The sequence below is a fragment of the Bactrocera dorsalis genome, chromosome 1 (genome assembly GCF_023373825.1).
Source record: "Bactrocera dorsalis isolate Fly_Bdor chromosome 1, ASM2337382v1, whole genome shotgun sequence".
In the NCBI taxonomy this organism is placed as follows: Eukaryota; Metazoa; Arthropoda; class Insecta; order Diptera; family Tephritidae; genus Bactrocera; species Bactrocera dorsalis.
In genome coordinates, this window is record NC_064303.1 from 5842470 (window position 1) to 5855707 (window position 13238).

Genomic DNA, 13238 nt, shown 5'->3' on the forward strand with positions numbered 1-13238 from the left:
AAAACGTGAACACCTGCTGGATTGCCAGTGGCGCCAGCCGCTCACAGGGTGGTTCGGAGAAACTAATTTGGTAAAAATACTTTTTTATCACTGAAAAATGATCATAAGAATATTCGTATTAAACTGCTTCCAAGCAAATCTTAAAAATAATACTCTAAAGAAATATAAAATACTAAAGTAAATAAGGTTCTTGAGCTGATGATACCATGATGGTAGTAACATGAAGATTATGGATATTTTCTGAGAGTTGGGTGTAAAGATTTCCAGAAAATGTTATGAAAGGCTTAATTTTTAGATATAATATGTGTGTGGAATTTGTATTATTATTCGAGAGAACATTATTTTTCATTTATTTTTTTTCAAGGTTATATCTTCAAATGTTGGCCGCGGCTACATCTCAGATGGCCATCCGTTGTGTCCAACTTTCCATGATTCCTTCGAGCATTTCGAATGGTAACTGGCTAATGACACGCGTGATATTTTGCTCCAAGGCCTGAATTGAAGCATAATTGTCCGCATAAGCCTTAGAAGTCCTTTAATGATCCTATAGAAATCTATTTTAAAATAAAATATGAAACAATGAATGCGATGATTATTAAATGGAGTCAAATCGTATAATTTAAGTAGCGAACGGGCAACCAAATTTTTTCATATCATTCCAATATCAAAAGCAAGAATGGTTTCACTTTCTTTGTGATTTATGGCACTTTCAACTGGAACTATTTGGTCCCTAAGTGATTGATAAAGTCCTGACTCATTGACTGAATGATGCTGCGTTGATAGTGACATTGTCTGCATTATAACATAATAAAATGTTAGAATCAATAAGGCTTTCAGCATGCAAATTTTTCAGCAGTAACCTTTTCTAGATGTAAGACAGCCTGAGGAGGCTCCCAACTTTGCTTACGTCCCAAATAGGGTTTTTCTTAAACGATAAAGTATACATTTTTGCTGAAGAAAGGAACACAAAAAATTTATCAACTTGCTGGGGCTAGTTGAGACATTGTGACTTAGGAGAGGGCACAATACACCCTAGATGGCGGCGCAATCCCCACTTTCTTATCTAATCTACCATAATATAAGGAACACCGAAGGAACCGTGGAATAAGGTTTATAATAATAAATGCCAGAATAGTGCTAGCAGAAGTAATTAATTGTCTTGTTATTAATTAATGTCTTCATTATTGAGTTCTCGATGATACAAATTTTACATGAAACACCATTAATCAATTTTAATCGAGCCATTAACTATGCTTTTCGCAAATAAAATTAATATTTCTTCTTCTAAATAGCACATTAGCAAAAAAGGAAATCCAAATATATGATAAGGACACATATATGATACTTTAGCCTTTAATTGAGTAAAAGGCTTTTCGTTAATTAATCAATTAACTGGCCTAATTTCTCAATTAAAGCGCTTGGCTGTGTCATTAGAAAAAATACAAAACGAAAAACACAGGCAAGTCACGGGTTTTTAATAGGAACGCCACAAAAGTAGACAGCAAACGACGGCGCTCTTCCCGCTCTTTTAACTTTTCTCTTCAGTAAGATTCACCATTTCATCATGTGAAGATATACCATCCAACAACGAGTCGAAATTATTAAAATTTATTGCCAAAATTTGGAGTCAGTGGCCTCAGATTAAAGAGTTATAACAGCTGACCGTTGTTCGAGGAGTCAGCTGTGTGAAAGGTTTCTCAATTATACTCTTAATATATTAAATTAATTTAGCTATGCGAAAAGACTATAAAGCACATTTGACTCAATTAAGAATTATGTTTGTACTTAATTGACTCAATTAATGTACTAAATTCATTTGGCTGTGCGAAAAGGCTAAAAAGCTTAATAGATTTAATTAAACATTATTTTTCAACTTAATTGAATCAATTAATATATTTGCTAATTGACTATTTTTTACTCAATATTAATTGAGTAAAGTATAATTGACTCCTAAATTCCGTCAAATTACTTTCTAGACGAAAGTATATAATGAAGAATAAACTTATTTTCAAATTTAAGGGCTAACCTCTAACTTTTAATTGAGTAAAGCATAATTTCCTCAACCAAGAAATATATTTGAACCTAATTGACTCAATTAAGATATATCTTTAGTATTATTTTCACAGTGAATTTAAATTTAGTCATTTAGTGATTTTTTCATACATATGTTGAGGATTTACTAGTTATTGATACTAAGGGATGTCTTGATCGCCTTTAAATAAGTAAAGCTTAATTGATTCAATTAGAAAATATGTGTGAACTAAATTCACTCAAGTGAGAAAAATATTTAAGCTTAATTAGCTTAATTATTAAACTTTAATTAACAATTCTTGCATATAGCGCCTAAATTAAGTATATTCCAACTTTCTCTTTATAAAATCTTGATTACTGTTTGCTAATTAACATAATTAAGGGTTGTTTTAAGCGTCTTTATAAAAATAAAGAGTAATTGACTCATTTAGAAAATATGTTTGAACTGAATTGACTCAAGTGAAAAGATTTTAAAGCTTAATTGACTTAATTAAGTTGTTTGTTTAGCATACCTTATGCACAATTGATTACTGTTTGCTAATTAACATAATTAAGGGTTGTTTTAAGCGCATATATATTTAATTGACTCAATTAGTAAAATTTTTAAAAATAATTGTCTCAATTAAAGTATTAAAAATTATATTTTGAAACTTGTAATACTTGCACACCAAAAATTTTCTGAATTTGGAGTTCATAAATTGGTCTAATGATAGTAATTAATTTAAAACGTTCTAAATAATGCAATGGAAATGATTGCATGTTCGATTAAAAAGATTCAGCAAAATCCTATCAAATTTCAACAGGATAAATTTCAAACTATTTTTTTTAATATTTTCATAATCGTTTAGAATTTTTTTGTACCATACAATTTGTGGCATGTGAATTACCCGTTACCAAATATGTAGCAAGCGAAGTAGTTCAACAGTTGAATCATGTATAACATACCTGTACCTGCGTCGCGAGTGTATAATCTGACAGCCAGACCACTTTGATTTTGTTTTGGTTTCACAACTGCATGTGTATGTGGCTACAACAACAAGAACAAAGCGCTAAGTGAATCTCTTGCGCTTCATTTTGCTGCATGTGGAAGCGCGTGCATAACGGTGAAATGAAATACATATCTGAGTATATGACACATAAAATTATAATATGCACACACTAACACACATTTTAGTGTGTTTGTGTATGTGTAGTCAAGTGTTTCGGATGATTTTAACCTACAAAACTGCGCGTTTTGCGTTGTATCTTCTATTTCCCTGCCGAATGCTAAACTTATGTATGCTTATGTGTTTGTGTGTGTATGTGTACGTTCACCTACATCTGCTTGGACTGCTTATTTCACTACTCGAATTCATTTGTATTCGTATGTGGCGCTTAAATCGCAGATGGCAGCTTAAACATTTTGTGAAAATCCGCAAATTGCGCATTCATATGCATTCCCGTCCCGCCCCCCTAACTTGTGGTTTGTATGTGTGTGTGTCTCATATTCGCTTTGACTTTGCAGAGAACAAGAGAAAAATACATAAATGAGTACTTATGAATACAATTCACACACAGCGTGTAATAAGGCAAAATATGCAGCGCAAAGTGCGGGGGGAAATTAAATGAAAGTCACAAAGCAAGTGAAATAAGAAAATATGTGACTCGCAAGTGCGCCAAAGTAAACATTTGTAAGAGCAGCAAATTAAATATTAAACAAGCGAAAGGCTTCTTTGCCTTTTACATTTCTGTATATATGTCTGTATGTGTTTGTGTGTTTGTGTGCGTGTTTATGAATTTTAATATTTGCACTGTGACCTCTATTTATTCGGCTTGTGACTTTAAGCCTTGTGTTATTATTAGTATTACCTTTTTGTTGGTGCTTGACAAATTTGAAATTATGATTTTGCATTTCTTGGCAATATGCGGCTATATTTGAGTCAAATACAGATTTTGCCTTAAATAAAAGGAATTTATACAATTGCAAGTAATGTAATTCAGAGGTTTTGTGCATAACTCCTGCTGTAATTCATAAAGAAAATTAATTTTTGCCAACTTAATGTAACTGTTTTTACATTTCCCCGCATTATTTCATTCGCTAAGTGAAATTGTCTGTAATTCTCATTGTGTTTATAATTCATTTGACATAAAGGGGAGCTATATTTTCCAGTGAAATAGCGACTCGAAGTGTTCTCTCAATAAAACCATTGCTTGATGCGATGCGTGAGAAGTGGCGCCGTGTTGTTGAAACCAAACATTGCCGAGATCACGAGCTTAAATTTCAGACATCAAATAGTCGGTTATCCCGACGCGATAACGGTAATTTATGGCAACAATTTTTAAGAAATATGAACCAATGATTTCATCAGCCCACAAATCACACCAAATCGTTATTTTTTCTGGATGAAATTGCAGTTCTTGAATCCATGCAGGTTGCTCTTCGCCCTAAATGCTGTCAAATATTATCCTATAATGAATACTGTGTCTTAAAATGGGTGATGGTCTTGGATCACATTATTATTTCCACACAAAGAATACAATAGAAACAACAACAACCAGTAATACATAATAAAAATTATTCAGCGCTTATTTCTATGTTCATCTATATTTGAGTGCGTTTTATATCCATCATTCCGTCAAACTATGCAGCAAATAAAAATAATTTGTGTAGACATGAAAATAAAAGTTATACTGCCTTTGCGGCAATCAAAAATAAACAATAGAGCAACGCGATTAAAACACTATAAAGTAAAAATGCGCGCGCCACTCAAAGGAATTCGCACAAAGCCAACGTAAAATACTTATGATCGCATAAGGCGGAGAGTGTAAAAAGCCGAGCAATAACGCTGAATGACTACTTGGAAGCAAATTATCGCTGGAGAGTAATAAAAGTGTTAAGCGCGTTGTTATAAGGCGCAGCAGACACAATAAATTATAGCCAATGGCTGTCGTAAATTTAGAGTTGGAAGTAGAAGTAGTGCGCCTGAAGGTATGCTAAGTTTAAAAAAAAATGGTTTGAGTATAAGATGAAGAGACTGAATGTATGCTAGCAGTGAAAAAAGTGGTTTGAGCCTCAGATTAGTTTTTTTTTTGATTTTCTTGTGTGCTACAACTCTATTATGTGGCTGACGACCTTAAATATTTTCTAGACTTTAAGTGCAAATCTAGTAAAAAATAACTATATATATGAATCTAAAAACTGCGCTAAAGGCCTCCCAGCACTTTCAAGCACCCATTTTACGCTTCACCGTTATTATGTCGTCACTCTTGGCGGCAACTCTTTAAGCACTCAGCCTTGCGCACAAAAGCGAGCAATTGTCGCTAATAAAGCATACTTTTAAGCTGTCTGAGAGGCTGTCCACTTTGTTGGCTGATTGTGGCCTTCTCAAGCATAGTTGTTATTGCGCTCATTGCTGTTGTTTTGTTATTGTTTGGCGCGCAAGTGTTAACTAAAAACTGCAATGCAACAAAATGACGAAAATGGTCGAAAGCAAACATGTATAACGCCAAAGAGAAATATGCTCATAACAATTGTGGCAAAATGTTGGCACAACAAAAACAAAAACAATAATAACAAAAAACAAAAACAATAAAATACAATGGTTTTCTGTTGCTGTGGCAAAAGTTTTGTAAACAATTCGCAATGACAAAAACTTAAATTACTTTTCAGTGGAATGTTTGTGCGCCCAACAACAAGAAAAACAAAAGAAAATTTTTGAGTTCGTTTGCAGCTATCATACCCTTAATAGCAGCGTTTATTATAGTATAAAAGGGTATAAACAAGTTTTTATCGTGATTTTAGACGTTCAGTTTGTATGACAGCTATATGATATAGTCATCCGATATGAAAATTTTTTTCGGAGATTATAGCTTAGTCTTTAGCAATTACCTGTTCAAAATTTTGTGAAGATATCTCGTCAAATATAAAAGTTTTCCATACAAGAACTTGACTTTGGTCGATCAGTTTGTATGGTAGCTATATGCTATAGTAGTCCGATCTGAACAATTTGTTCCGAGATTATAGGGCTGCTTTGAGCAATAATTCGTGCCAAATTTTGTTAAGATATCTGATCAAACAAAAAACTTTTCCATACAAGAACTTGATTTTGACCGTCCAGTTTGTATGGTAGCTATATGCTATAGTAGTCCGATCTAAAAAATGTATTTTGGTATTATAGGTCTACCGTGAACAATAACCCTCCTCAAATTTCGTGAAGATATCTCGCCAAATATATAAGTTTCCCATACAAGAACATAATTTTGATCGTTCAGTTTGTATGGTAGCTATATGTTATAGCAGTCCGATCTGAACAATTTGTTCGGAGATTATAGCCTTGTCTTAAAAAATAATCTATGCCGAATTTTGAGAAGATATCCCGGCTCCAGTGTTGTAAATATCGTGCCAAACTTAATAAAACGTGTTCAGGGTATAATAACAACAACACATACAACAACAATCAATGCTTCTTTTTTACTCAACACGCTTGCAAAGCAAGTTTACGCTCAACTACATTTTTAAGTTGCGCTTAAGAGAATACAATACAGACACATACATACATTGCTGAAGATATGTATGAGTGTGTGTGTGACGCGCCGCATAAAGGATTTCAATTTTAAGCCATAAAATAATGACTTCCTTCACTTTTTAACTTGCCGTTATTGTTGTCGCTCTTATTTTTGTTGTTGTTGTGCGCTTTGTAGCAAAGTCTTTTGTTTACAATTCTCACAAATAAACATTTTTGTATATGTGCATATGTATGCGTGTAATTTAGGTCTATTGGCTAGCACAAGCGCATGACGCCAGCTTTATTATTGTGTTGTTGTTGTAATCGCGTGGACAACGTTTTGTCCTATTATGGTTTTTGGTTTTTCTTTGTTATTTCGATTTCCATTCTTGTTGTAGCCAAAGCCTTTTTGGTCAGTTGCGTTGCCACTGTGTGACTTCTGATTTGCTTTTGTATTTGAATCGAGCATTTCAAGGACGACACCACCGCTGTGTGCCGCTCCGGCTTTCGATGTTTCCTCCTACCACAAAAAACCGCACTGCCGTTGTGAATCCCTTTTGTATTTAGCTATTGTATGTAAGTATGTATGTGTGTGTATGCAAATGTGGCAAATATTTTCAATTTATCCTTCTCCTAGCTTTGCGCTCTCCATTTCATTGTGTTGTAAGCACGCACACACATGCATAAGCGCCTTTCTCTGATAGACTCGAAATATTTGCCTAAAAGTATGTTTTTGTGTTTCAGCTGAAATAAAAACTAATGAAAATTTTCATTGTCATTGTAATGAGCCGAGACAAGGACAAATAATAAACTACAAGTACCCCCAAACACACTTTTTTGCATAATACGTCGCTGTATTAGGGTCCTAGGTCAGTGGGAAGGACACAATTAATGTTGTAGAAAGTATGAAATTTATAGTGAAGTTAAGTAAAGAATATTGAGACATGTTTGGCGGCTGACATTCTAGAAATAATTAAACATTTTTGGAGATCGAAATTTACAAAGAAATTTAAAATGTTTCCAAATAACAAAAAAAAAATTAATTTAAGAAATTACAAAAAAATTTAAAATAAATGGATGTTAGAAGATGAAAGCGGCAATATTTTCGAGCATGAAATATCTTGGAAAATTACTCATGTACTCGTATAACATTTTACAGCAATTTAATAACTAGTTTCTAACCAGTTGGTAACCATTTTATAACCAGCTATAACCAGTTTATAACTAGTTTGTAGCCATTATATAACCAAAACTCAAATTTTCTATGAATTTGAATGGCTTCTATTTTATCGTTTTTCCTCGCCTGTAAACTTTTGAATAGTGATGTTATGGTATTTTGCATTTTTGGTGACGATATATCTAAGGATAAGGATAAGGATAAGGATAAGGATAAGGATAAGGATAAGGATAAGGATAAGGATAAGGATAAGGATAAGGATAAGGATAAGGATAAGGATAAGGATAAGGATAAGGATAAGGATAAGGATAAGGATAAGGATAAGGATAAGGATGAGGATAAGGATAAGGATAAGGATAAGGATAAGGATAAGGATAAGGATAAGGATAAGGATAAGGATAAGGATAAGGATAAGGATAAGGATAAGGATAAGGATAAGGATAAGGATAAGGATAAGGATAAGGATAAGGATAAGGATAAGGATAAGGATAAGGATAAGAATAAGGATAAGGATAAGGATAAGGATAAGGATAAGGATAAGGATAAGGATAAGGATAAGGATAAGGATAAGGATAAGGATAAGGATAAGGATAAGGATAAGGATAAGGATAAGGATAAGGATAAGGATAATGATAGGGATAAGGATAAAGATAAGGATAATACAGTCAGAAATTATACTGGCTAGAAATTCTTCTTGTGGTGGTTTCAGATTAGAGAAAGCCACAGCTTCTTACTTCTCAAGCGGATATCAATAAATAACACTTTATGTTGGGTTCGAAAGAAGCCGTCAATGTTTGGCGATATGGTTTGATATTTCCGCAATTCTTCTCTCTTAGCCGAATTTTTAATCACTAAATACGAATATTTGTTTATAATTTGTTGCAAAATCTATTGGAAAGTAGATTAAATGTCAGGGAAATATAAATAATGAATATTGTTGAGACTTTCAAACGAAAAAAATTAAGCACCTACAGTCAATATACAAAAAATAAAAAACATGTCTCTTCATGGAGGACCTAAAAAGTATTAAGCCAACTTCAAATAACTATAGACTTTATAAAAAGACTCTTTATTACCAAAAAATACACAGTGCTCTTGGCTATGACTCAGAATGTCACCGATGTAGGTCTATTCGAGGATTATTTAGAACTTTTGTATTGAAGACTTGGACTTTTACGTCCAATATGTTGCTGGTATATATTCAAAAAGCTCCAGGTGTATTCTTGTTGTAGCGCCAAAAAATATACTGTAATTTGAAGGAGTGCTTCACGGATAAAAATCCCGTTTATGCTCCGCTACAAAACCAAAAGTGTTGGTCTGTGATGGCCTCTTGTATTATTCATTGCCCCTTTAGCATCAAAATAATAATGTAAAAACCACTTTTATAAAAATATGCATCTTCAATTCATTACTGACAGACACTAATTAACTTTAGATGACTAAAAATATATTTTACTTTCCTTTGAATAAAAGAAAGACACCCAAACAAATGTTATGGAACCTTTAATTTTTTTTACACCCGCCGAAAAAATCTCAAAATGGCTAAAACACAAACCACAACGAAAACTTTCGGAATTCAAATCGATTACTTTCTTCAATTTACGATTATACGGCCTTTGGATTGTGCCCTTACAACAAAAACACGTGTAGTACACGTCGCTCGGTCGGAATGCAAATTATTTGCCGATGAAAAAAAACTGAATTTCTGACTCGTGCGATTAATTGAATATTTTCGAAGCTTTTATTGTGTTGCCATAACATTGCACTATGGCCGAAATTGCGATTTTAGCGGCAAAAAGTCAAATTTTCAAATTTAAATTTTTGCAATTATTTTGATGGTGTTCAATACCCAACATGTTGATAAGAAAAAATTAAAAAAAAAAATTACTGTTGGCAACCCTGTTTATGTACAATCAGCTGGTAATGTTTACAAATTTTTTAGTACGTGTTAATACAAGTGAAGCAGCAAAATTTTTATAAAATTAAAAACTGTTTTTTAATAATATATTCGTGTAAAAAAACTTTGTAAATATGAGTTCTATTACTCGAGTTGAGTAATTTTACTATATACAAATATAGTTTGCTAAATGTTTTTATTTCGTACTTATTTTGGTGGTTTTTTGTATGTATTTTTTTGTGAAATTGTGAAGAGTTTTATCGTTTTTCGTGGAGTAAAACTAAAAATGTTTTGAAGTGTCATTGGAACTATTTACATGTGATTGTTTGTAGAAAACTCAAGTTTTATGTCATGGTAAAAGTGTATGCATTTGACTGCTAATGAACGAATTTTTAATACTTTTGTAGAAACACTCAGATTCAAAAATTCTGAACTATTTGAGTTTTGGTTGAGAAACAACAGGAATGTTTCGAATTACATAAAAGGAAAGATTTCATACGAAATTGACAGTGAATTAAGTAAATTGATATGTACTAAAGCTCGGAACTTATCTAATTTTATTAAACTTAAATGGAATAAACAATCCAGAAATGAGAATGCATTTAGAAAATATAATAAGAAATGGTTGAGTGGAGAAACAATTTTTGTAATACCGAAAAAGATTAATACTATTGGGCGACCAAAACTGACGTATGATGATAGCTGCGAAAGAAATAAAAGGAGATTAGCTTCCGAATTAGCTTCCCAGCAAGGAGACAATGCGCAATTATTAGTTCATGCTGCCTCTATATCTGCCAAAAAATCCCACGCAACGGATTTGAAATTTGTCCTACAGCAAGTTGCTACATCTCCAAATCGCCCTTCCAAAATTCGAGAAGTTCTTAATACTAGCCATAGAGAAGTTACGCCAGTATCACCTGATGAAGCTCTAATGTTTGTGTTAGAAAACGGATTAACTAAAAAGGTGTACTCAAATATGCGGCAATTAAACATAAAACACAATTGTAGTATTTATCCGACTTATGATAAAGTTTATGAAAGCAAATTGAAATGTAGACCGGATGAAATCAAAGCGAATGAAAGCTCTGTCGAAGTGTCGTTGCAAAATTTGTTAGACCACACAGCTAAAATAATTCTTGAATATCAAGATGAAGTATTGTGTACAATGAATGTTGAAGAATCGATCCTAATTTCGAGCTACGGGTTTGATGGTTCTACCGGTCACAGCTTGTTTAAACAAAAATTCGTGGAAAATACTTCGGAAAGTTTCGATCATTCCCTTTTTGTGACATCAGTCATTCCAATAAAAATAATTTCATCAGCAGGGTATAATATTTGGGTAAACCGTACACCTCAGTCAGTACGCTTTTGTAGACCTTTAAAAGTGGAGTTTGTTAAAGAAACAAAAGAGCACATTTTAACTGAAAACCACAACATAAAGAAACAGATTGAGGAGTTGAAACCACTACAATACACACTAAGTAATGGGAAAAAAATTAAAGTAAAATATAATTTATATATGACATTAATAGATGGGAAAGTCTTAAATGTGTTGACAGAAACTAAAAGTGCACAGCAATGTCCCATCTGTCATGCCGGTCCAAAGGAATTTCGAACTATAAGAAACTTTGATTCTCCTTATTTTGAACCGAAGACCGACGCTTTGAAATATGGATTAAGCCCTTTGCATGCGTGGATTCGTAGTTTCCAGTTTGTTTTAAAACTTTCATACAAGCTAGATTTGAAAAAATGGCAAGTTCGTGGAGCAGAAGAGAAGAGAATCCTGGCAGAAAAGAAACAAAAAATTCAAAAAGAGTTTTTACTTCAAATGGGGCTTCATGTCGATAAGCCGAAAGCAAATGGCAGCGGCAACACCAACGATGGCAACACAGCTAGAAGAGCATTTTCTCGCACGGACCTTTTAGCATCTATTACTGGTATAAACATTGATTTTTTGAAACATTTACACATAATCTTCATTGCTCTCTCCTCTGAATTTGAAATTGATGCTCAAAGGTTTCGTGATTATTGCATTAAAACCAGTGAAATATTTTTCCAAAACTACGAATGGTACTCTATGTCTGCCACAATACACAAAATATTAGTACATTCGTCACAAATAATTGAAGCTTCAGTAGTACCCGTAGGTGTCCTGGCAGAAAATGCATCTGAGGCGCGAAACAAATTTTATAAAAAAGATCGGACTGGTCACGCTCGAAAGGATTCAAGAGTGCACAACATACTTGACATGTATCATAGAGCTATGGATAGCTCTGACCCATATATTTCAAGTTTATGTTTGCAAGAACGTACAAATAGTTCAAAAAAACTTCCTTTTCCTCGAGAAGTCATTGATCTTTTTAAAATGCCTGAATTGCCACCAGAATTGTTATTACCTTCAACATCTCACGAAGCCTCCAGCTGCAATTATAGTTATGATTCCGATGTAAGCTTAGAGTCGATAAATAATTATTCATTGGAATTAGAAGCGGCTGAAAACGAAGATTAAGATTAATCCATAAGCACTTACAACTTCTTTAAAATTATAAATTTATGAATTACAAAATAAATTAATTTCTTGGTAGCATTCAATATTTTTTTAATAGTGGGCGCGGGCCGCCCATTTTTTCTAAAGCTTTTTTTGTCAGAAGAAGTCCGTTTTCAAAATTTGATGAAGCCAGCGTTTTGGTAAGTGTTTTTGGCGACAATTTGGGTTTTGGATATAGGAAAAAGAGGGCGTGGACCGTTCAATTTTTTCTCAAGTTGCTTTTTTGTACCAGGAAGTACGTTTTGCCACTACTTTGAAAAAAGGGGGCGTGGCCCGCCCATTTTTTTCTCAAATCGATTTTTTTATCATTAGAAGTCTACACACCAAATTTGGTGAAGCTAGCTTGCCAGGAAGTATTTTTTGCCGCTAAAATCCCAATTTCGGCCATAGTGCATTGAGAACTTTGTTGTTGGTGTAAAAAAATTGTTGTTGTTGTTAAAACCATTTTCGTTTGTTGTTGTTAAAATAATTTTGTTGTTTTTATTGTAATCATTTGGTGTTGTTGCTGAAAATATTTTTTGTAGTAGTTGTTGTTTTCGTTTTTTTCGCTTTTGTTGTTGTGTTGTTGGTTAAGCATTGATATTTCTCTGCCTTCATGATGCCGCTCAATGATAAATATAACGTGGTTGTTTGTTGTTGTTGTCGCGCTGCTTATTCCTTGTTGTTGCTGCTTTGTTGAGCGTTCACTGCTTTATGTTTGTGTGTCAGCTTTGTTACGCCATGAAATTTACATTTTTGTGGCGGAATATTTGTTTAATTATAAAAAAGTACTTTGTTGTTTTTGTTTTTGTCTTCTCTTTCGCAATTCAAATAAATTTCTTGTTTACTTCCACTTTCTTATTATTATTGCGCAGTATCATGAAAGTTGGCCGCAATTGTTGTTGTTGTGTTTCATGTTGTTGTTGTTGCCATGAATTTTAAAGCGTAGGAGTTTTGAGGAAACTTGAGAAAAAGTTTTTATGGCGGTGGAGGATAGGGTAAGTAAAGAAGAAAGAAGAAGAGGAGGAAAGGGAAAGGCTCTGATGGCAACGTGGAAAGGCGAACGAATATGTATGTACATATATGCATATATTTATACCCTGAACGGAGTATTTAAAGTTT

General features: G+C 33.3%; 1 protein-coding gene across 1 annotated transcript; it reads left to right on the forward strand.

Annotated features, from left to right (window-relative positions):
* The first annotated feature begins 11305 nt into the window (after window positions 1-11305).
* Window positions 11306-12232, forward strand: LOC125775818 (uncharacterized). Its single transcript, XM_049446684.1, has one exon. The coding sequence runs from the start codon at window positions 11418-11420 to the stop codon at window positions 12096-12098; it is 681 nt and encodes a 226-aa protein (XP_049302641.1). The 5' UTR covers window positions 11306-11417; the 3' UTR covers window positions 12099-12232.
* Window positions 12233-13238: the final 1006 nt, after the last annotated feature.

What these genes read in the sequence shown, in the direction of transcription:
- LOC125775818 (XM_049446684.1), top strand. Translation starts at nt 11,418, where the DNA reads ATGGGGCTTCATGTCGATAAGCCGAAAGCAAATGGCAGCGGCAACACC.